At 41.9% G+C, this 25,062-nt stretch overlaps 1 protein-coding gene across 9 annotated transcripts in view; it reads right to left on the reverse strand.

Annotated features, from left to right (window-relative positions):
* ABCC8 (ATP binding cassette subfamily C member 8) overlaps positions 1–25,062 on the reverse strand; it is a 155,497-nt gene that overhangs the window by 1,270 nt on the left and 129,165 nt on the right. For 8 of the 9 annotated variants that reach the window (XM_053283142.1, XM_053283144.1, XM_053283140.1 and 5 more), the window contains 9 exons: positions 20,754–20,856; positions 15,705–15,818; positions 14,626–14,746; positions 14,333–14,463; positions 11,075–11,153; positions 2,771–2,879; positions 1,277–1,380; positions 422–555; positions 217–279 (listed from right to left, as the gene is read on the reverse strand). In XM_053283142.1, the coding sequence (XP_053139117.1) occupies positions 217–279; positions 422–555; positions 1,277–1,380; positions 2,771–2,879; positions 11,075–11,153; positions 14,333–14,463; positions 14,626–14,746; positions 15,705–15,818; positions 20,754–20,856 (958 nt within the window). Of the gene's footprint in view, positions 1–216; positions 280–421; positions 556–1,276; positions 1,381–2,770; positions 2,880–11,074; positions 11,154–14,332; positions 14,464–14,625; positions 14,747–15,704; positions 15,819–20,753; positions 20,857–25,062 lie in introns of those variants that run through there. The other variant, XR_008313008.1, reaches the window with a different exon arrangement.

Raw genomic sequence — 25,062 nt, forward strand, 5'->3', positions numbered from 1 at the left:
TTTTTAATGTTATAGAAGTGCCCTGCAGACAGAGTGCTGTCTCATCAGGTGTTATCCCAGACAGCTGAATAACTATCTGAACTATTTTCTATCAATTATCAATTAAAAGTTAAATAAAAGCTCTCAGTTTAATTAGGCATTATTTTACAAGCAAGAGTCAAGAGGTCAGGCTAATTCAGATACCTAGCACCTCAGCATATAATATGGTATACTCACTGCAATTGTCACCACAGTACGATCAGCAAATGCAGTCATTACAACCTTCTGAAGAATGTTTTCCTGTAATAAATATTTCTGTTAACTATTCATTCATGTAAAACAGAAACAATCTGCACTACCCAACTAATTACTTAGGCACCAATTTTGCTCCTTTTTCAGAAATATATTTATTTGTATAGTGTGCTTGAAACAGTGAACTCACAGTTGCCATGTCAATAGATGCTGTGGCTTCATCCATGATGAATATACTTGTCTTCCGTACAAATGCCCTGGCTAAGCAGAACAACTGTCTTTGCCCTTGGCTGAAATTTTCCCCACCTTCTGTGACTATAGCATCTGGATTAAAAAACAGAAGTTACACAAGTGGAAACAATATTAATTCCACTGTGAAAATTCATAGATGTATTCTTTGTTATACCCATTCCCCATTCACACACAGTGTTCAGACAGCACTTACACAAAATATAATCCCTGAATTCATGCACACACCACTTTCTAGCCAGTCCCCCAGCCACCTCTCCCAAATCAGACATATGCATACACATTTCACAGATACACACCACCCCATTCAAAACCACAGTTACCTATACCACGTTTATATATAGGGAACTGGGCAGTGTACATGTGCAGCACCTGCTGATGTTCTTCAAGAATGTAGCCAGGATATGGGGCAAGTGATGCCCTATTGAAGGGCATTCAAGGCAAATGAGCCATTGGTGACCCAGGGAAACAGCCCACTAATAATAATAAGTGATGGAGTTAGACTCTCATTCATCATGGATAGTGTCCAACGTGTGACAGTTGCACCAAAATATATGTCTGTGCAATGTCTATTGCAGCAGCCGTGCTATTTGCATTGCTGGGGGTTAGTTTAAACTTTCCCCAGGTACTGCTTGAAGCACTGCATAAACAAGGAAAACCAATTTGACCAGCGATCATGGTGGGACAGAAAAAATGAGCGACTCTCTGAAAAGCTAAGAGTTAAAATAATTCAAAATTCAAGTTAGACTATAATGTTTTTAAGACTTCTTTCCTCCACATTTGAGAAAGTTATTACCTAGTCCCCCAGGCAGAGCTTTCACCACATGCTTCAGTTGTGCTATTTCCAAAGCTTCCCACAGCATGTTGTCTGTACATTTCTTTTCTGGATCCAAGTTAAACCTAGAACATAAAAAACAAAGATGACCAAGCAGAATCAAGCCCATGCATACATGAATTTTAGTTTTTGCCAATTGAAATTTAATATTTATGGCTGACATGATGTGCAGCATTACATAGCTGTAACACTGCACCCCGAGTTGCTGAAGAGTTTTAAGCAAGCCCTGACACTGTTCAGAAGCAGCGGATGTGGAAGCACTTTCTCGTGTTTCTTATCCGCAACTTCTGAACAGTGCTGGGGCTTGCTTAGAAGTCTGCTGCAGCCCCAGGGCAAAGCATTACTGCTCTATAGTGCTGCACATCATGTCAGCAATTATTTGTTAAAGGGATTTTTACCCAATTTTTTCATTCTAAAAATAACACTCAAGGCAGCTTAACATCATAAGCAATAAAATAACAATCAAGCATACACAAACATTATTTTAAAAGAGGACAACACAATTCAAAATCAGAGAGTCAGCAAATACACAAAAAAGTAGTTTGTTTTTGTTTACAAAACTAAAGGCTTTTTGGATGAAGAGCAACATGTAACAATTGCCTTTGTTTATTATTATGCTGTTTAAAATTCAGGGCCCATAGTCTGGCAAGAGATGGATGCTTTAATTTTTAATGACTATACATGCTGTGCATGCTTGGCAGTGACCTAAATGACATAAAAATGCATGAAATAAGTAAGTGAGCAAAACTAATATAGACAGCCATTCCATCTCTTCTTATAAATCATTCAGGGCCTGTTCAGGTAAACAAGGAAGTAATCAGACACGTTTATTTTCTTGGTAAACTCCAGAAGGAAATCATAAAAGAAAATACCACAGAGATGGGGTGGGCACATCTAAAAAAGGAGGAGAGCTGGTCTTGTGGTAGCAAGCACAAATTGTCCCCTTTGCTAAGCAGAGTCTGTCCTGAATTGCATTTGAATGGGAGACATGTGTAAGCACTGTAAGATATTCCCCTTTGGGGATTGGGAAGAGCCCTGCATGCTTGCATGCAGAAGGTTCCAAGTTCCCTCCTGGCATCTCCAAGACAGAGCTGAGAAAGACTACTGTCTGTAACCTTGGAGAAGCTGCTGCCAGTCTGGGTAGACAATACTGAGCGAGATGGACCTATGGTCTGACTCAGTATATGGCAGCTTCCTATGTTCCTAGAAATCTGAAATGCTCTGGACTGTAGCTCTTTCTCAGAGAAATGCACCTGGGGAGAATTGGAACCCGAAAGAATGTATCAAAGCATTGATCCAGGCTCAAATTCTTTTAGAAAAGGGTTAATATTTTTGTTTGCTTCTTGAGATATAATGGAATAGCAAGTCCCAACAGCAACCACAAATGACTTTGCAACAGCAATCTCTATCCAGATCACAAAAACTGTACCTAAATACTTCCACCATAACACTTACCTAATTGTGCCACTGAATAAAATTGGGTCTTGAAGAATGATTGACAGTCTGGATCTCAGTGTTTGTAACGGAAGCTTGGCAATGTCTATGCCATCTATAATAATCCGTCCTGTTTGTTTTGTAAAAAAAAGTGAAGAGTGTTTCATACTCTTCATCACATGTTCTACTTCTCTAATTACATTACACTACATTACACTTATTACATTAACTGGAGGTAAATAATATCTGATGCGCACACAGCCAGAGAGCAACACCTTACTCATCTCATATGGGATGCCACTGTAGCTATAGCAGTTCAAGCTACCTTTTACTCCACTGCAGCTACATAGGTATATAAAATTGGAAAATTAGGAGATGCTCTTGTGCTCAGTTAAGCATGCTTAAATCTTATTAAAATACATGGGATTTACTTAAACATAAGTAACTGGGTGCACTGCAACCTTCATTTGGAGAGATGTACAGCTGGAATATTGTGCAATGTCTGCCTATTAATGGAACGAACAAGAGCATTCTTGTACAAAATGGAACATGCACAAGTGTTCTTGCACAAAACACAATTCTGCAAAAATTGTACGATTGATGTCCATTGCAAACAATAGTAATCCATCATGCAACTGTTTTAAAAGACAGGCAGAATATTGCACAGTATGTCAGCTGCAGAAGTCTAGTAGAAACAGAGCACATAGAGCCAGAGTTAAACCCTTTTAAATCTCATTGATTTCGGTGAGAGTTATAAGGATACACTTGATTTTCTGCCACTGACATAAGTGCAATGATAAGAGTCTAATTTTGGCTGGACTTTGTTCGAAGATCTTTTTCCATTTGCAAGAAATATACAATGTATGCTCATACATAAAAGGACTAGAAATTCACATTTTAAATGAATGCTAGTATTCTAAGGATGCTGAATTGTTGATCAAATGCTACATTTCACACTTTTTCTATGCTTGCACATAGGGCTGGCTCCAAGTTTCAGGTGGCCTTGACAATCTGTCCTCCTTGGGCTTCTCCCTATCTGGGTTTCTCTGAGAAAGCTGGTTCAATCACCACCACAACCACCACGACATGAAAGCCATGGGTCTCAGGGATCAATGCCCAGCTGTTTGGAGAGTCCCAAGCCCTGAAGAGCTGCCCAACAATGCTTTCACCTAATGCCAGCTCTCTGTGCAAAGAATCCACATCTCTATGCCTCTTACATTTTTTCAAAGCACTGCTTCATAGATTAAAGCTCTATGAGAGCAGTCTGAGTTAGTTTCACAGACTGATACTACTAATCTATCCAGAAGTATCTGTAGCTTTGCTATAGCTTTGCTATAGAAGCTGCTCTATAATGAGAAATGTTGGGGTTTGTGATTATTTGGCAAAGTCCAAGGAAGCTACCACTCCAGTTACAGAGTGCAGAGTTTATTTGTTGCAGTTATTTAAGTAACATGCATGAAGATCATTGCAGAGTCTAAACTAAATTGATTTATTGGTGAAGTACATTTGAGATAGGAAAGACCTATCCTATTTATCAGCTACATAATGAATAGGTAGGGAGAGAGATGTTTCCATCTTCTCTCTAGGAGGTAAGGAAGAGGATTGACTTGCTACAGGAAGTACCTCAGGAGTCAAAGCAGGGGTCATAGAGCAGAGGCTAGCAGGGACAGGTAAGGAGATCCTCACTAGCTTCCTCTGCTCCCAATGCCCCTAGTGGTCATTAGGATAGTTGGTGCAAAAGGTCAATGCACTGGAACGCCATCTCCAACACCCCTTCTCATCACCTGTTGTATCAGCTCACGACTCCCATCTTCTCACGAAGCATCTGGAATCTGTCTCTAGGAAGTGGCTTAGTCAATCCATCTGCCACCATCTCTTCTGTTGGGCAGTATTCCAACTGGACTACCCCTTTTTCTTTCATGCCTCAAACATAGTGATACTTTATGGGAATGTGCTTAGTTTGAGACTTCATCTTCACCATCTGGGAGATCTGGATATAATTTTGGTTATTCTCAAACATTACTGTGAGCTTTGGTTCCTCATCCCCAAAGTCCAATAGTAGCTGGTGTATCCACACCGCTTCCTTGCATGCTTCAGCTACAGAAATATATTCTGCTTCTTTGGATGAGAGTGCAACAAGTGACTGCTTGCGGCTAGCCCAACTTATAGCTCCATCTCCATACAAGAACAGGTGACCACTGGTGGACTTGTGGTCTGTTCTGTCTTCGCCCCAGTCTGAATCTATGTATCCCACTAGTCTGGGATTGCTGCTTGCTGGAATCTCCAACATGTAGTGTGCAGCAGTGTTCCCTCTAATTTTTATCATCAGTGAGTGGAAACAGTTTTGTTCTGGGTGGCAGTTTCAAGGCAATGTGCGCACATAATTATCTCTCTCACACACAAATGTATGTTAACACTGCACTGCACATAGCAAGGTGCACAACATTATTTTACACCCCGCCCCCCTCTTCTTCTGCAGCTTATTAAGCAACACTGAAACTAGTTATTCATTACTAAGTACCATAAATATGCACCATAAATATGGAAGGAAAAAGAAGTGTATTTTACAATTCTACTCTTTTATTGCTAAGAATAATAAAAACAAGGTAATACTTCAACAAATAGTTACTGGAAGTGATAATACTTCAATATTCAAATTAGTATGGTAGAAATAGTATTATCACACTATTTTGTTTTATTATATTGCCATTAGTCACCTTGGGACTATTTTAAGCAAGACAGAAAATAAATCTTGGTCTCTGAAGAGTCCAAACATGCACTTTTGCGCTTAATAAATATTTAGATATAAAAAGAGAACTTTGGTAAATGACATTTTTCTTAATACAATATTGTATTTTTCCTAATACAGTATCAATGAATTATGCATAAGCTCTAGCTGGGTCTTAAGTTGCAGTTCAGAAAACAGCTTGGATCATGCTGAAGTCTGCACACTCCCAGGAGCCAGCTAACAAAGCTGAACTCAAAATTGGTTCTGTTTTAAAGTACAGTATCAGTATAAGTTTTTCAGCAATCCTGCCTTGAATTCCCTCTCAAGGCAGAGCACGTATTGTCCCACTTTCTCTTTGTAAGGTGTTCCCCCAACACCTAACAAATGCAAAATGGGACAATGGATGCCATCACTCACCAACCAACAAGCTCCCATTTTCTCAGTAGCTAAAAGCATGCAGCAGCATTCTGCACCAATAAGCAATCAATGATTTTTAAAGCAAAAAAGTATATGAGAACTGAAAAGTAATTGTTATAAAATTTAAAACAAACACTTTGGGACAGCAAACAAATCAAAGGAACTTCTCCACCAGCCTGCTCCCTGCTGAGCACTCTGGCCCCCTGTGCCTCTCTAACTGAGAATCAATTAGCATACAAAATGCTAATGCATTCTTCTGCTGCTCCAGAAGGCATTTCTTGTTTTCAGCCAAAGAGAAGCACGATCAGCCAGAAGCAGGGCTGAGGTTTTGCGTGTCAGGAGAGGAAAGCTGCAAGCATGAGAACAAGAAGTGCTGGAAACAGATAAGCTGGTTGAGGGGGGAAGAGAAGGAAGAGCCTGGGCATTGCTGGCACAAAATGGAGAGAGAGATGATTCCCTCCTTAATAAGAGCCCACAGCAGGCGGGGAGAGGTGGAGGTGGTGAGGCAATCGGGAAAGGCAGCGGAGCGGGGGTGGGCAAGCAGCAGCTACAGCGAGTGGCAGTTTTAGGAAGCTGCGTGGAGGGCTTGAAGAATGTGCCTGCATGCACATTAGAGGGAAGGCTGGTGTGTATTACCCTTTAGGTACCTTCCCAGTTTTTTGACAGCAATCCAATCATTTTTGGTTGGTGCACTTACTTTCCTGCCCAGGATTCCCACTGCTGAAGCAATATCTGGCCTTGTCACTGTGGCTACATAAAGAAGCTTTCCAATGGTTTTTCTGTATTGATTGTTGGCTGGTAAAGGCTCGCTGTCTCCATCTCGCTCCCAGAAATTTGCATCCATTGGTGTACTGACTTCATTGGCACCTGTTAGTCCCAGTCATTCAAGAAGAGCCTCCATCTTCTGCTTCTGGTGGGAAGGGATGCCCACCCTCTTCTCTTTCTATTTGGATGCCAAGGTAATAGGAGAGCCCTCTGAGTTCCCTCACCTCTATTTCCTTGTTCAGGTGCTATACAATCTCAATGCTGTCTTGTTTTTCTTCAATGCCATAATCAAGTCATCTACATAAGTCAGGATGTAAGTCCATCTATTGTCTCTAAATGTTGAATATAGGCAGGAGTCAGCTTTTCCTTGTTTGAACCCCTCCTTAAGTAGCAATTGATTCAGTTTCTCATTCCATGCTTTGGCTGCTTGCTTTAAGCCATAGATGCTGTTTTGTATTTACACACAAGCCCCTTCTTTCCAGGTAACTCAAAGCCTGGTGACTGTTGCATGTAGATGTCTTCCTCGATTTCCCCATGAAGGAAGGCAGTCTTTACATCCAAGTGGTCAACTTGCATCTTTCTGGCTTCTGCCACACTGAGCAGTGTCCTAATTGAAGTGTGTTCAATTCACCACATTGCGAATTCTGACCTGAATTCTGCAGGATCAAGGATTCTGTATCCTTTTTGGCCAGGTGCATATCCAACCAATACTCCCAGTTCACATCTGCAATTGAGTTGGGTTCTCTTGACCTGTGGGACATATGCATAAGCCTTTGATCCAAATACTCTGATCATATGTTGTCATTCATATGGTGTCTTGTCTATTGCTTCGGTTGGCAATCTGTTTTGCAAGTAATTTTCAGTCATCACTGCTTCTCCCCAGAATCTATTTGCAAAGCCAGCATCCTGTAACATGCATCTGGCCATTTCTAGTAGAGAGCGATTTTTCCTCTCCAGCACACTGTTCAGTTCTGATGCAAATGCTGGTGTTCATGTGAAATCCCATGTTGCTTTAGGAATCTTTTCATGTCATTTGACATGTATTTGTTATTTACCAGTGCAACATACTCTTTAAATTTGTTCAAACACTTGACTTTTCTCTCTCAGAAGGTATACGTAAGTAAATCTTGAAAAATCATCAATACATGTGAGTATGTAGCGGTTGCCACCTATACTGTGTTCAAGTGGACCACAGACATCAGAATGTATACGTTCCAGAGGATGTTGTGACTCCCTCTGTGTCTGTCCAAAAAAGCTGGGAGCTTTTTTGCATGATTCAATTTCAAAATCCTTAATTAGTCCATTTTTCTCAAGCTCATTAATCACATTTATTTGCTTATGCACTAGTCTTTTATGCCATATGGTGGAACAATTATTGTGTTTGCATGAGATTGTGAGGCTTGCCTGTTCAGTTACACTGTCCAATTGGAAAAGCCCATCTTTATGCATATATACTGTCATAATTAAATCATCGTCTTTGGTGATGTAGCAAACTTTGTCCTCAAAAGTCACTTTGCAACCTTTATTGACTCCATGTCCCACAGAGATCAAGTTGCTCTCCATGTCAGGGACTAAGAGAGCATCCTATCAATCACAATTCTATCAATCTGTCCACCAGACTGCCTGCAATGCAGCTCAGCAGTTCCTTTCCCCATCAAATAAATCGTGACCCCATTACCAACAAAAATAGGAAATTTGTAATTTTTGTCTAGATCAATAAACAGTTCAGGGGAATTCAGAATATTTTGGGTAGTGCTGGAATCAATAATAAAATCATTCCTTTTATTTCTGGCTGCTACATTGTAAGTCCTGATTCTTTGACTGTCTCTCTCTGTGTCCTATTCTTCAAATCTAGCATTCTGTTTGCTTCTCTGTCTGTGAGAAAAGCTTGCTCTCTTTCCTGTTGTATTCACATATTGTGAATCATGTCTGTAGCTATGGTAACCAGGTTTTCCTCCTCTAGAATTCTTTCTGCATTTCCCACCTTTGGGCTCTAGACAATTAGCATGCAAATGCCCTGCTTTGTTATAGTTAAAGCAATGCCTTTGCTGAAAAAAGCTGCAGTACTGTCCCCGTGCTTTGAAAAATCTGTTTCTCCCTGTTTAAGGCTGAAATCTTGCAAGCATGCAATTACAGTTTCCAATTCAAGTATATCATGTGAAACTTCCAATGCCATCTTCACATGGTTATAACTCATCCACAGTTGATCCATATGGTTTAAGTAATATGAGTCTCCAACATTCCACTTATATGGGTTGAAAGATTTTCAACAACTCTGAGGCAATTTTAGTCTTTTTGAAATGCGTTAGCAAGTCATCACTTTCATTTAGAAGAATCAAGCCATATGCTCTGTTTTTCTGTGAATCCCACTCCTTTTGGGCAGCTGCCCCATTTGTTGGTCATGGTTCTGTGAGAGCTCCATTAAGTCCTTTTGCCATCAGGAGGACTTCCATTTTCATAACCCATTGATCGTAATTCTGTCCATTCAGCTTGGAGAGGGCAGTGCTGCTCACCTCTGGATCCATGCTATCTTACTAACTCACTCAGCTGCACTTTAAAAGGAAAACTGTGCTGCAGTCTCTTGGGCTGCTGGGCCTATAACCCTGTTTGGGCTTGTAATTATTTAGCAAAGTCCAAGGAAGCCACCACTCCAGTTACAGTGCAGAGTTTAGTTGTTGCAGCTATTTAAGTAACATGCATGGAGATCACTGTAGAGTCTAAACTAACTGATTTATTGGTGAAGTACATTTGAGATAGGAAAGACCTATCCTATCTATCAGCTACATCATGAATAGGTAGGGGGAGAGAGGGGGAGAGAGAGAGAGAGAGAGAGAAAGAGATTTCCATCTTCTCTCTAGGAGAAAAGGAAGAGGAGTGACTTGCTACAGGAAGTACCTGAGGAGTCAAAGCAGGGGTCATAGAGCCGAGGCAAGCAAGGACAGGTAACTAGACTCTCACTAGCTACCTCTGCTCCCACTGCCCCTAGTGGTCATTAGGATAGTTGGTGCAAAAGGTCGATGCACTGGAATGCTCTCCCCTAATGCCAGCTCTCTGTGCAAAGAATCCACATCTCTATGCCAGACTAAAGCTTTACAAGAACAGTCTGCGTTAGTTATGCACGTTGATACTACTAATTTATCCAAAAGTGTCTGTAGTTTTGCTGTAGCTTTGCTATAGAAATGGCTCTATGATGAGAAATGCCTCAGGTTCTCATTATTGATTTGACATACTCTTAATTAAAACACACTTAGAACTACAAGTAATGCAGGTTACTTCTGTCACAACTGAAGTCAATGGAATCTTGATTATTGAATTTAGTGAAAGCAGTCATGTATTTCAAGGTGAAATAAAAAGTGCTGGTTCTTACCTATAAAGCCCTTTATGGCTTAGTTCCAGGCTATTTAAGAGAGCACCTCCTTTGTCATAAACCCTGCTGCCTGTTATGATCCTCTGGAGAGGTCCGGTTATGGATGCCACCAGCTTGTTTGGTGGCGACCCATGACCGGGCTTTCTCTGTGGCTGCTCCAGGGCTTTGTAATATGCTTCCTAAGAAGAAGAGCATAGGAGCATCTCCTTCTCGTTTGTTTTCAGGAAGAACCCCAACTCTCCTGTTTTTGCAGGCTTTTAATTAGAATTAATTTAATAATTTCAAAACATTTTAATATCTATTTTATTCTATTGTCTTTTTATGTATTTTAATTTGTAACTTTTAAATATTTCAAATGTTCTACACTGCCTAGAGATGTACATATCAGGTGGTATAGAAATATGATAGTTAAATAAATAAATAAATCTGGCAGTATATGGAGCACAAAAAATGTCAATTACATGCAGAAAACAAAATCTGTCTGTTTTTCAAACAAAAATACCTTCACTTGCTCTTTTGCATTGTGAACAAAAAGCAAATGGCCAAAATCAAATAAAATGTTATGTCAGTTTTGGAGATCAACGAGGCAGAAATGAGTGAAGGACAGTGGTTGATATCCAGAAAAGCCTAATGTGGGAGGTGCTAATTTCCCTATGCTGCTGTGGGCTTGCAGTGAAGTGTGGTTTGAACTACTGCACAAATACTTTGAGGAGCCTGCCTGTGCTCCAGAAATATGTCACTGATGGTCAAGCAATGTATTTCCGGTATAAGTAACACTTCAGGAGTGCAGGTGGTCTTCTCAAAGTATTTGTGCTGCTGTGCAAATAATAAAGGCCACCTATACTTTACTGCAAATGGACAGCAGATTGCACTGCTTGTGTAAGGCTGCTTTGGATGTCAGCCAGTAACCTCATTTGGCATAAAGTCAGCAACAATGCATGGCTTGATTGTATTGTTTTAATATTTCAAATCTGATACAAATAAAATAAAAACCTGGAGATGCTCCTCTAATATTAGTTCTGGCAGATGTGCACAAATACTGACTTACCTTCAAAGGTATCAACCATTCTGAAAAAGGCAAGAGAGAAAGATGATTTTCCACTGCCTGTTCGGCCACATATTCCAGTCTGCACATCAGAAATAAAAGGAGAGGTTCAGCAGGAAAAATATTAATTCAATAGATAGAGAAATATGTCTACAGAGTGACTGCCACAAGCACAGGGGATTAAAGAGTGAATAGTGCAAATACAGTGGTAGATCATCGACAGGCTAGATTTGCTCGAGGAGGAAAATAAATAATTTATGAGCAACTTGGGGCTTAGATTTGTGGTTCCAATAAGTACAGAATATCTGTGTGTGAAAGGCATCTTTTTCTGCATTACACATACACATAAATTAATTTCCCAAGTCATTAATTCATAAATTCCCAAGTCATTTTCCCAACTGAAATAGTCACTTTTTAATCTAAAGTTTCAGTTCCTGATATTTATGGGGGAAAGGAAAAAATTACTCTAGAAAGTACTGAAAGTTCAATCACAGAATAAACATAAGAACATTTTTCTTTTTTGTTGTAAATGTAAGGGTTGAAGGAATTTGATGTTTTTGAAAATATGAGGGATCATAACTCTTACCTCGGTGGTGGTGGTGTGTGTGGGGTAAATTAAGGGAAACGATGGAATGAAGAACAAAGGGAAACCTCTTTTCATGAATCAATGGGGTGATTCTCATAATCACCCTGGGCAGGTGAAGAGGGTGCTTAGGGGAGAAAGGCTGCTTTAGACTTACCTTCCCCCCAGACGACCAAGCAGGTCAGCTTAGGCACACACCCCCACACAGACCAGTCCTGCTCCGTGCCGCTCCATGAATCACGGACCAGGGCATAGGGATCTAGGGGTGGAACTTGTTGTTCCAGCCTCCAGGCATCCCTCAGTGCAATGTGCAGCATGTGTGTTGCATTGGAGATTTCCCCCTTCAGACTGGCAGCCTGAGGAATCACATGATTCCGGGTAGCCGGGTTATGGGTGCAAGAGCAACCTTAATCTCAGGTAAAAGCCGAATTCATTAATGGGGTTAGGCAGGAGCGGAGAGATCTGTGAGGATCCCGCCGCTTCCCACGACCAGCCTAACCCTGCTTGGGGCAGCCCAGGCAGGTTAGGCTGGTCATGAGAAAAGCCTCAATGTGTGTTATTTTGGGTGTCTGACTACATAACATTGTTCTGGGAACCTGGGAGGTAAGGTTGTGCAATTTGATTTAAGGTTGAATAAATTTGGGTCAAATCGGGGGGAAATTCACAGATCTGACCTCAAATTGAATCACCTTCAAAACAGAGGGCCAAATGTGGGGTCAAAGAAAATGACCCCCGATTTCAACCAAATAGCAAACAGGAAACAGAATACAAATAGAAAATACAAATAGAAAATAGAAAATACAAATAGAAAATAGAAAATACAAATAGAAAATAGGGTGATTTGAATGCCATTTTGAGGCCCACTTTGCTGGGAAAGCAGGCCTCAGAATGGCTCTTTCCCCCAAGGAAAGTTGGTCTAACAACTGGGGTCAGCATGGAGACCAGTCTTCCATTCTGGACTTAGTGCATCTGCCCACGTTGGAGGACTGGTCTAGGTAGACCAGTCCTCCAAGGCGGGCAGATGCGCTAAGTCTGGAGTGGAGGGCTGATCTTCCCATCACCCCCAATTGTAAGACCTGCTCTCCCAGAAAAAAAGTGCCATTTTGAGGTCTGCTTTTCCAGCAAAATGGGCCTCAGAATGGTGCTCTAATTATCCTAATCTATTTGGTATTTCGAGCGTGATTCATCGAGACAATCAAGCAAGCTGGCTTTTCTTGACAAATCATTTTAATGGTTCTGTAATCAAATTGATTCATGCACAACCCTACAAATACACACACACAAACACATATATACACACACACACACACTGGGAGGTACAAATATAACTCTGAGGCTGTAAGTCTACACATGTTTACCTGGAAGTAAGCCCCACTGAACTCCATGAGACTTACTTCTAAGTAAACATGCTTAGAGCACATTGCACAGATGGCAATGTAACAGATAACATTTTAATAAGTGAGCACTAAAATACTGCTGCTGCTGCTAACAACAACAAATAATAATAATACAGATAATAATACTTGAAGAATATATAAAGGACAGTGAAGAAGATGCACTTAAAATGGTCAATAATGAGAAACTATTAAATACCAATGAAACAAAGCAGGCTTACAAGAAAGAACAAGTCAAGAACCGAGCAGAAAAATGGAAAAATAAGCCTGGTCAATATTTGCACAATATAAGTGGAAAATCAGACATCACCAAGACCTGGCAATGGCTTAAGAATGGCAACTTGAAGAAAGAAACAGAGGGTTTAATACTGGCTGCACAAGAACAGGCACTAAGAAAAATGCAATAAGAGCAAAAGTTGAAAAATCAACAACAAACAGCAAGTGCTGCCTTTGTAAAGAAGCAGATGAAACCGTGGACCACCTAATCAGCTGTTGTAAAAAGATCGCACAGACTGACTACAAACAAAGGCATGACAGAGTAGCAGGGATGATACACTGGAACATCTGCAAAAAATACAAGCTACCTGTAGCCAAAAATTGGTGGGACCATAAAATTGAAAAAGTTGTAGAAAATGAAGATGCAAAAATATTATGGGACTTCCGACTACAAACGGACAAACATTTGCCACACAATACACCTGATGTAACTGTAGACGAGAAGGGGGAAAAACACAAGTTAAAATAATCGACATAGCAATACCAGGGGATAGCAGAATAGAAGAAAAAGAAATAGAAAAAATCACAAAATATAAAGATCTACAAACTGAAATTGAAAGGCTGTGGCAGAAGAAGACCAAAATAATCCCAGTAGTAATTGGCGCCCTAGGTGCAATTCCAAAACACCTTGAAGAGTACCTCAACACCATAGGGGCCACAGAAATCACCATCAGCCAATTACAAAAAGCAGTTTTACTGGGAACTGCCTATATTCTGTGACAATATCTATAATAATAACAGCAACAATATTGATAATAAAATTTAGCCATCCCAGGTCCTTGGGAAGGACTCGATGCCTGGATAAAACAAAACAGTCAATAACACCTGTCTGACTGTGTAAACAATAATAATATAGGTTAATAGTTTATATCATGCCTAAGATAGTGCTATTTTTTTCTGGAATAATTTAGAAATGAAAAATGTTCTCTTTGTTGCAAGCCTGTAGTTTTAGTTAAACTTTGATTTGACTGCTAAAGACATCACTTTGCGTGATCATTACTGCATTACCTTTTGTCCTGGGGAGATGTGGGCACTGACGTGCTTTAGGACAGGCTTCAGAGAACTGTCGTACCGGACACTCAGATTCTGTATTTGAATCTCACCCTGGTCAGGCCAGTTCTGAGGAATCTGTGCTGGAGCTATAGCCAAAACAAAATGTTGACTTGAAAAATAGCAGCCATTAGTGATAAGCTTAGTCTTCTAAATGTCAGGTTACTGATAACAGTTTACTGGAAATCATTAAACATTGAACAAGCCTATCTTCAATTTTAACATACTCATTCAATTAGCAACATACTTACAGAGGAGCCCTTCATAATTTTCAGCTTCTGTTTTTATAAGGCCATTGAGTCTTTTCACTGCCCCTAGCTGGAGTTCCATGTCAGCCAGGTTGCGAACCATCCAGTTTAGGTAGTTAGATACCTAAAATAAATAGCTAAATAAGATATGTGTCTATAACTGGCATAAAATATAGCAAGTATCTCATAAACCAAATTATACGAAGTCAGAGCTGACATCCAGATTAACTCTGCACTGGTGCACCAGTGCCCATCATCATCATCATCATCATTCTTCTTCTTATTATTATTCAGTTTCTATACCGCCCTTCCAAAAATGGCTCAGGGCAGTTTACACAGAGAAATAATACATAAATAAGATGGATCCCTGTCCCAAAGGGCTCACAATCTAAGAAACATAAGATAGATAGAGGGATGCTGTGCTGGGCATCACATTATCCTCCCCCATGCTAAATAAAGAGAATCACCATGTTAAAAGGTGCCTCTTTGCCCAGTTAGCAGGGGTGCCCAAACGATCATCCTAACTAACACTGTGCTGTTGCACAAGGGATGATTTTTATGATCCCCCCTACCCTCTGAAGCCCACTGTAGCTCCCCAAAATATGTCCCCACGAGTTGCCCAGGCTGCAAGGACATAATTTTGGGAGGCACAGTGGGCTTTGAAGGGAAGGGGAGATAATGGAAAATCACCCTTAACCTCCTTGCGCAATGGCGCAGCTTTAGTCTGGATGTCAGGCACTGCTGAACCAGAGAAGTGCTTGTCTGAATGTCAGCCACTGTGTGCACCCATAATAAAAGAAGAACTTCCATTATTTGGAATCTGAAATATCTGAACACTTTACAGGTCTTCCAAATGATTCAAACCTTTGTCAATGAGGCTATACTCTGTTAACATCAACAGGGCTGTTACACACGTTAATTTTCCCCAGCCCGTTTTCGTAGTTGCAGTGTCTGAGCACAGGTGCCATTTTACTTAGCTTGATGAAACTGATTGAGATGCTTTAGCTCTATCATGTGCTACATATTTTGTGGGACAAATGCAGGTTGCATGAAGTAGTGTATCTTCTCTTTAATCTACTTACCATCAGAGCATAAGTTAGTCCCAAGCCAACAAAACCCGAAGAGAGTTGGTAGTATAGAGAGTTTGTAATTGAAGCAACTGCTGCAATGAGCACTACACATGCCCCAATATATTCCTGAAGAAACAATAAGAATATACATCATAACTGCATACAAAAATATACTGGCTAACATCCAGACAAATGAAGCACTAATGTTATGGGGTGGGGTAATTTTTGATGATCAGTCCTTCCCTCTGAAGCTCACTGTGACACCGGAAAATATGTCCCTCAGGAACATATTTTCCGAAGCTACTGTCAGTTTGAGAGGGAAGGGGAGATTGTCAAAAATAACCCCTCTCCCATAGCACTAGTGCACTGTTAGCAGCACCAACACTGCGTTAGTCTGGATGTCAGCTACTAACAGTTTAAAAACAGGTTGCTTACCTGTAACTTATTATCTCCATGGGGATCCATGGTCACGCACAACTGGGTCTTCTGCACTTGCGCAGGAGGCCCATGGAAGAATCTATAGCTCCATTTAGGCACTCTCTGGCCCTTTAAGGTGTAGTGATATTGGAGCCTATAAAGCCAGTTGTAGAACACCTCCCAAAATGTTATCATCCTCTTTAATATGTATCACCACAGAATGGATGTCATACCTTAGGCACCATTCCCACAATTGTAATGCAAGGGTATTCAAGGACCTTGACACCGCTCCTCCTTGGTGGTTTAAGTAAGCGATAGCCGTAGTGTTATCTATGTGGACCTGAACCACCTGGCCCTGGAGGGCCAGCAAGAATGCTTTGAAAGTGAGGAGAACTGCCAGGAGTTCCACAAAGTTAATATGGAGCTATGAGTTCCACAGGCCCTGTGTCTGAAGAGAACCATAGTGAGCACCCCAATCCTGCATGGACGCATTGGTAGTCACCAATATCGTAGAGTCCAGCACTTGAAAGGGGACATCCTGCAAGAGGGAGTCAGACAGGTGCCACCAAAGTAGGTCTTGCAAAAATTTTTCCAGGATGACTGACCACTTGTTTTGACTCTGCAGAGCTGAAGCCTCGTCATTCCCAAATGTGCATTTGTCATGGTTGTGATGCATGAGGCCATCAGGCCCAACAGGTGCTGGATGGATTGGGCCTGTTGTCTGGGAGCAGCCTGGAAGGTGGCCACCATAGAAAAAATCACCTGGATACATTCTACAGGTAAGAACACACACTTCCTGCCAGCATCCAGGACCACACCAATGTATTGGATAGTGTGCTGAGGGGTCAGGACAGACGTTTTCAGGTTGACACTGAGTCCCAGATCTGTCAGGAGAGAGAGAGTAAGCTGTAGATTGAACAACAGAGTAGACTTCTCTTTCGCCATAATAAGCCAGTCATCGACGTAGGGAAACACAAAAACATCTTGCAAGTGTAGATGAGCAATGACAGCCGCCATACACTTAGTGAAAACCCTAGGCGCTGTACAAAGGTCAAAGGGAAACACCTTGAACTGATATGCCTTTGTACTCAGGTAAAAGTGTAAGAACTGGTGATGATGAGGCCTTATTGAGATGTGGAAATAAGCATGCTTCAAATTGAGGGACACAAACCATTCCTCTTCCCACAACAACGGGAGGATAGACTGTAGGGAAATCATGCAAAACACGATAGTTTTGATGAACCTGTTCAACTCCCTCAAGTCCAAGATGGGGTGAATGCCACCATGATGTTTAGGAACCTGGAAATATCTGGAGTAAAAGCCAGAAAACACGGAAGAAGATGGAACCGGTTCTATGGTACCCTTCTACAGAAGTAATGAAACCTCTTCTTCAAGGATAGGAGTTGAGTGGGTGTATTTTATACCCACATAGGTGGGAAGATAGTCAAATCCTATAGCATAGCCACTAGCCACTATGCATAAGACCCAGGTGTCTGATGTCACTTGAAGCCAGGAAGGGAGCAAGGCAGATGGAAACCAGGGTCAGATACTTCTAGAACCTGATGGTTAAGATGATTGCTTGGGCAGGTCCTGTTACTTAGACTTCTGTTGAAACTTATGGTGCTGATGGAAGGAGAGTTGCCCAAACCCCCGCTTAAAGCCCCCTCTATTTTGAGAAGGCCAAGGCTAGTATCGTTGATTATACCCAATGTGTGGTACCTATTTTGGAATGACAATGGCTGTGGCTGGGCAAAGGTTTTATCAATATAACAGGACTTCTTCAGCTTCTCCATCGTCTTGCCCGTGTCCTTGGAGAACAGCACCTCACCATCAAACAGGAAGTTTTCAATTTTGTCCTTCATGTTTGGCTCCAGAGGTTTGAATTGGAGCCCAGCATGGTGATATAGCACTATGGACCCAGCCAGCACCTTTGATTCCGTTTCCATCAGATGCTTAGCAGTGCTAAGGTGTTGTCTTATTAGATCAGCAGACTTAGAAAGAGTAGACATTAATTTAGCTCTAAAGGGTCCGGCAGATCAGCAGTGTCATCCTTTAAGGCATCCTAGAGTGATTGTTGATATTTGGATATCCACACCAAATAGTTGGCAACTTTTATTGAAAGGCAAGAAGATGAATAAAACTTCATTGCAATAGAACAGGCTCCTTAGGATGCTGGAGTCTACAGGAGTTATAGGGGCTGGAGCCCTCAGAGGTACAGAAGCCCTCGGAGGCGCAGGTGTCACTGGAGGCAGAGGGGTAGGCGGAGGAGCCCTGGGTGCTGGTGTAGTAGGTCTTGAAGGAGCAGCCGGCATAGCAGGATGCTTAAAAGGATCAGAAGTAGCAGGAGTTTGGGGAACCAAAGCATATTCAGTGGTGTCGACAGAGATTGGCATCAGCGGCGCCACTGACGTCATAGGGATTGTTGACATTGAAGCAGAAGGTATAGATGTCTTGGACATCAAGTTTCTCAGTGCCGAGGCAGTGAATGTTGATACCAACAGAATCAAAGCTGAGCGCACAGACGTCAAAGTATGTTCTGAAGAGCCCCGGTCTCTCAATGTTGTGGAGATCGAAGCCAAAGATCTTGACATCAAAGGTTTGGGGGTAGCAGTTCCAAAGGTCAAAGCTCACAGAGAAAAGGAGGCATCTGGCTGTGCCATAGAGGGCGATGGAGTTTTAGCAGAGACTAGCGCTGCACCAGAGGACGAATCTGGAACTGACTTGGGCGCTGAGCCCAGAGCTGAAAAAGACTTCAGAGGCACTGAGACAGTCAAATTCGGGGCAGACAATGTCGGGACCGATTTTGCACACTTCTTATGCAATTCCCCCCAGTTGAAGAACAATTACGACTGTGCTTATATTTGTGGGAGTGCTTGCAGCCTCTTTCTAAGGGCTTCTTAAAGTCTGTGCCTCCATGATTGACCGACGTCGATGGGGTTGAAGTTGAAGTGGGCACCGATGGTGCCGAGAGGCTAGACACTGCGAATTTCAGTGTTGACGATGATCCCGACCTCGGAGTCCCCAGGCAGAAGATATTATCATAAACAGAGGTCTTGAGATACAATTCCCTGCTCAAATGGGTCTTCTTCTTAAATGACAAGCAGACTTTGCAGGTTATGACTATCCTCCAAACATACGAGGCAGAAGAGAACATCATGCCTCTGCAAGACCCACACGTACACAATCCAAGGTCACAGAAAGCCATGTAAAGTCGCACAGTCCAAAGAGTCTAAAGAGTCAAAAAATGTCCAGGTCAAACACAGAAAGAGTTGTTAGAGAAAGCAGTCCAAGTCAGAGCCAGGGGAAAAAAAAAATCCAAAAACAAATTAACTTTCTTATAGGAATGAGGGAACAGGAGCAGATCCTTCACAAGACAGCACAAATGGTGGATGAGAAGGGATTGAAGAGCAAGGTGTTCTACAGCCAGCTTTATAGGCTCTGATACTGTATCACTATGCCTTAAAGGGTTGGAGCACCTAAGTAGAGCTATAAATTCTTCTGCGGGCCTCCTGTGCAGGTGCAGAAGACCCAGTTGTGAGGAACCATGGATCCCTACAGAGATACATTTCTTATAACTTTGAAGTCAGACAATAGACCTTTGCAATTGCTGGGACTTTTCAATGCTGAGAGTGAAATATAAGACAAAAATTTGCTAACATCCTGTTGGCTGTGTCCTAGAGACTCCCACATCCTACAGCTATAGTACATTGTCAATTCAGAAGGTCCACATCATGTGAATGAATAAGACCAACGAGTACCAATGAGTACCACAGCATCTTTAGGTAAGCTTATCTTCTAGTCAATTTTAAACATATAGCAGGCAATAAATGTCCATTTAGCCAAGTTAAGGATTTAGGCAATTGTGCCAAGAGTGTGGATTTAGGCAACATCCTGCAGCAGGAATTATCCACTTTTTGTTCCTGTAGAGCTGCTTCAGCAGAATGCCTTAGGAAAGACTAGGGAATTGCTGGCACATATAATCTGATGAATTTTATTTAAATTATCTTTTAATTAATGAGGACACTGATATTATTTCTGTTATGGCCAAGTTTTGTTATATTATTTGTAAAATACGTACTGCTTTATTGTAAATGTTTGCTGGTCAATGACCGAATAAACTTATAAACTATAATAAATTGACTTATGACTTTGCATTGGAAACGGGTGAGCAAAGCTTTATTAGACATGAGCAACAAGACCAGATTTGAATTGTATTTCTTCTTGCAAAGCTTTTTCCTTTAATAGTGGTGTGACAAACAGTAATTTAGCAAGTGATGCCTTTCCTGCTATGCAGATGTAGCAATGAAAAACATGTTGACCTGCAGAAAATTTGGTTGCCATGTAACTTTTAAAAGGCACAGGAGCCTTGCCAGAAGACAAGTGGAATCTTCACCTATATAACCACCACTACTATGAATATTTATATTCATAAATATGGTGGGGTGGGTGGGAATTAGCTGTAGCTGCAGTTTGTTTTCCATTATGCCTATACTGGCTTCCACTGAGGAGTAGCAGCAAACCATATTAAAATTTATGATCATATATTGCTAGCAATTGACAATCTTAAACCATCTATATGTCTCAAGCCCGATCAGATTGTTTACAGTTATTTATATAGCCTTAAAAGCACGGTAATATACTTGCCATCCGAACTTCCAGCCAGCGATTGGCAGCTGTAAGGAAAAGGGAAGCGATGTTGTTAGAGTCCGTATATTCAAGGAGCTTCTGTTTAAACCGGGATTCATACCTTTATAAAAGAACAAAGACAAATCAACACAATGGAAATATTTCCTATTTCATTAATATCTAAAAAAAACATGTAACGTAAAAGTCCTAAAATGCCCCTCTAAGTAATTATAGCTAACACTTAGAATGTCTGATCCTCAAAACGTTATCAGGAACATACATATAAATATGCGTAATACAGGTGGCCCTCATTATTCGTGGAGGTTCCGTTCTCGCCTATAGTTGCGAATACAAAAACCACAAATAACGAAACCGTACCCCTATGGGAATCTAGAGGTTAGGTTCCAACACACTAAAACAGGGCTAAAAAGCAGAGGGGAGGCAGAATAAAGAGTATTGTACCTTGCTTTCCAGCTCTGCCCCTCTCTCAATCGCCCCGACATTCCTCTGATTTTTCATGAAAAATTACAGAATCTTTTTATTTTTTATTTTTAAGAGCCACAAAATGGCTCTGCACTGTAAAATGGTGGCTGGAAATGACATCAGAAGTCATTTCTGGCCACTCAAAACTGTGAATAGACAGATTTTAGCCTATTTTTATACCACAGATAAAGAAAGCTGGTCTGTAAGACTCGTCAACGGATACAAAGTCTCCGTATATGAAACCGTGGTTGTTCAAACTGTGTAACGAGGGCCACCTGTACTGCCTAATTAGCATTAAAGATGTATAGACCTCTATCAGGATTAGCAGTTTATAACGTTCTGCTAATATCCTTCTAGAATTCTTACATTCTCACAATTACCCTTCCATAAGAGCAAAGAAAATTTTATGGCTAGCTTATGCTAAATAAACATTTACTCTGGGACCAGCAATGGCTTTCAAATGGAGTGCATAGGGAGAAATAGAATAACCTTTAAATGTATGATCTGCTACCTACTGATAGGAGAATGGGGGCAAGGAATTCTGAGAAAGACATACACTCTGTTAAAATATTCATGCCAACCCTGTCTTCAGAATATTGTGCTGTATTTCAAAAAAACTACACTTCTGCTATTGACTCATAGGGCTTACACAAGAGAATGTTGAAAACTCTCATGCATTGATCAACACCACCACACGCAAATTGTGCAGAAGACTTATTTGTGCCCACAGAATCAGATAGTTTTATTTTCCTTGCCTGTGTTGATCAAATTCAGACCAACTAGCAAGGGGGTCAAGACAAACAAGTATGTGCCAGCTACCTCTTTAACTTGGTTCTGTTATTGAGCTAAGTTTAGAAACTCAGGATCTAAGTACTTTGCTTAGAGATTGGAATCCAAATTCCAAATGTCACTGCTACTGTACATCAGGCAGTAGAGTCCTAAAAATAGCTAAGTTGCATACAGAAGACAGACAGTAAAGAAAATACGGGGGAAATGATGAATGCCTACTTCTGTTCATGTCATGGGGTTTATCAAGTAGTATGAATTCAGTTTGTCTGCCTAAATTAGGAACATAGGAAGCTGCCATATACTGAATCAGACCATTGGTCTATCTAGCTCAGTACTGTCTTCACAGACTGGCAGCGGCTTCTCCAAGGTTGCAGGAAGGAATCTCTCTCAGCCCTATCTTGGAGAAGCTGCCAGGGAGGGAACTTGGAACCTTCTGCTCTTCCCAGAGTGGCTCCATCCCCTGAGGGGAATATCTTGTAGTGCTCACACATCAAGTCTCCCATTCATATGCAACCAGGGCAGACCCTGCTTAACTAAGGGGACAAGTCATGCTTGCTACCACAAGACCAGCTCTCTTCTGATCAGGTAGTAGTTTATTTCAAAGTGACAGGCTGAAATCTAGAGGGGGATGTTTAAACTTGCTGAAACATAAGTTAGACAGCATGAGAAACAGGGGCGAAGCCACCATTGAGCGGTTGGGTTCAAAGAACCCGGCTGCAAGCCATGGAAGGGCTGTGTGAGCCCTCTAGAGTTCATTCCAGCAAGGGAGAGAAAGAGAAATAAATGCACCCAGCCAGCAAACACTGGCTGGGAATGTACTCTGGAGGGTTCGCGTGAGCCCTGCGGCAATCAGGCCACACCAGTAGTGGCCAGTGCGGGCGCTGCTGGGGAGGGGGTGGCAACAAGAGGCACCTTTAAGGATAAATTAAATCAGTGCTTACCTCTGCTTAGAGCAGCAGCATGCCGCCCAGACCCCCTGTGGTGGGGGATCACCTCTGTGGAGCCAATTCCCTGCCAGCTGCCCAGTGAGTGGTGGAGGCGATCCCCCGCCACAGGGGGTGCTGGGTGGTGCATTGCTGCTCCGAGCAGCGTTCAGGTGTGGTGAGAATGGAGGTAAGCACCAATTAATTTATCCTTAAAGGTGCCTCTTGTCCCCCCCCCCCAACTACTGGGCCACACCCAGCATGCACAGTGCTGCCGCCAGGGACGGGGCACAACCTGGGCCGCGGTTCCCTGGTTCTGCCACTGCTGAAAAATTATTTGTTCCTACAAAGCTTCATACAGTTCTTCACAGCTACAGGAGCATTTTTATTTTCTTCCCAAGTGGGGAAGGCTATGGATTTTTATAAAAGGAAGTCAGGGGTTAACCACTTAATGGAAGGAACAGCAAGTAGGTAGAATAGCAGATTTAATTAGCCTGGACCTAAAGGCAGTTGGAGCCCCGCCCCCCAGCTAAGCATCATCTGCTACACACACGCACACTATTTTTAACATGTAGGTTCTTGAGGGAACAAACAGCGACTGAACTCACAAGAATGTAAGAACAAAAAACAGCTATATTTGTGCAAATATGCATTAGCAGAAACATTTCAACTTAACTTATTCCTATCAGTGTTCCCTCTAACAGGGATTCCCAGATGTTGTTGACTACAACTCCCAGAATCCCCAGCTGCACTGGCTTTTGCTTGGAGATTATGGGAGTTGTAGTCAACAACATCTGGGAATCCCTGTTGAAGGGGACACTGATTCCCACCCCACATATTTCCCCATTCCCCACTCTGTCTCTAAAGTATCCAGTGCAGGTCATAACTGCACTCAGCCACCCGGTAAAATGTGAGCCGATGGTGTGGCATGGTGAACACACCATCCAGGACAGACTAAAGAGGATTTGGGGGCCCCCAGGGGGTGTGGAGGCCCTGGACTTCAGCCCAACGTCCAGGGGTAAGAGTGCCTCTGATGAAAATACTGCAAGGTTGCTGGGCTTGTGCAAATTGGAACGTTGTAACAGAAACATATGGTTTCATTTCTAAATTGCCTGCTTCCCCCTTTACTGCCAGCTGCTGCCATAGCATTCAGGTTGCCTGGCTTGAAGTTAATTTTTGTGAAGAGGAGGGACAACCAGTCCACTGCCAGGGTTCTTGTCTTGGCCACTTGGCTCCCTTTCCCAAAGTTTTGCCTTCCAAAACAGCTGCAATGAAGGAGGTTTGGGCCACGGTAGATCCAATACTAAGGAAGTCAGAGGTGGCCAGGAGGATACTTAGTTGGGTCTGTAGGGGAAGAATGGCAGTTCAGTCCCCAAGTAGCAAAGCAAAACAAGTTTGGTGAGAAAGCAGCAAAGCAAGAGGTCTTGAGACAGTTCTTTAGTACTGAAGAACTACAAGGATTTGTTTAAAGAAAAGGTTACAAACAAATGTGAAAAAGCCTGCAGCTTAATTTCAGCTGTAGCTCATGGCTGAAGAGATCCAAAACAAACAGCCATCTCTAGAGAGACAAAATGGAGACTAACATTGGAAAAACAAAGAGGGGAGGAGTCCAGCACTTTCATCTATGATCTTACCCCCCCCCCCCCCCGGTCACTATGAGACATTGCAACTGAAAGCTGATGCTGCCTGCGTCCTAGCTCCAACAGAGTCCTCACATTCAGCTTTTCTCCCAAACCACCTCAACTTCTTCAAAGTTGCTATTAAAGGAGTCTTAACTGAGTAACAAGTTGATTTTGTGGAGAGACTCTACCCATGAAGTCATTTGTCTCTAAGGCTCTGAAGTGATTTGCTATGGAGTTTGTTGCTTCAGTTTTGCAATGGAGAAAGTCAGGTTGCTTGCCTGTAACAGTAGTTCTTCTAGTGGCCATTCACACTATAGGTGTCTGAGCATGTGCAGAATGTATCTGGAAATCCTCTGGAGCTAATATCCTTTTGGCAATAGTGCCCCCCCCCCCAGTTTACTCACTCTGCTTCCTGCCTCTTACCTCAGGATTCTAGCTCTGGCAGGTTCTGAGAAACGTTCTGCTTGTGTGCAGACACCTATAGTGAATGATAATGGCCACTACTAAGAA

This window comes from Hemicordylus capensis, chromosome 1, assembly GCF_027244095.1.
Source record: "Hemicordylus capensis ecotype Gifberg chromosome 1, rHemCap1.1.pri, whole genome shotgun sequence".
NCBI lineage: Eukaryota > Metazoa > Chordata > Lepidosauria > Squamata > Cordylidae > Hemicordylus > Hemicordylus capensis.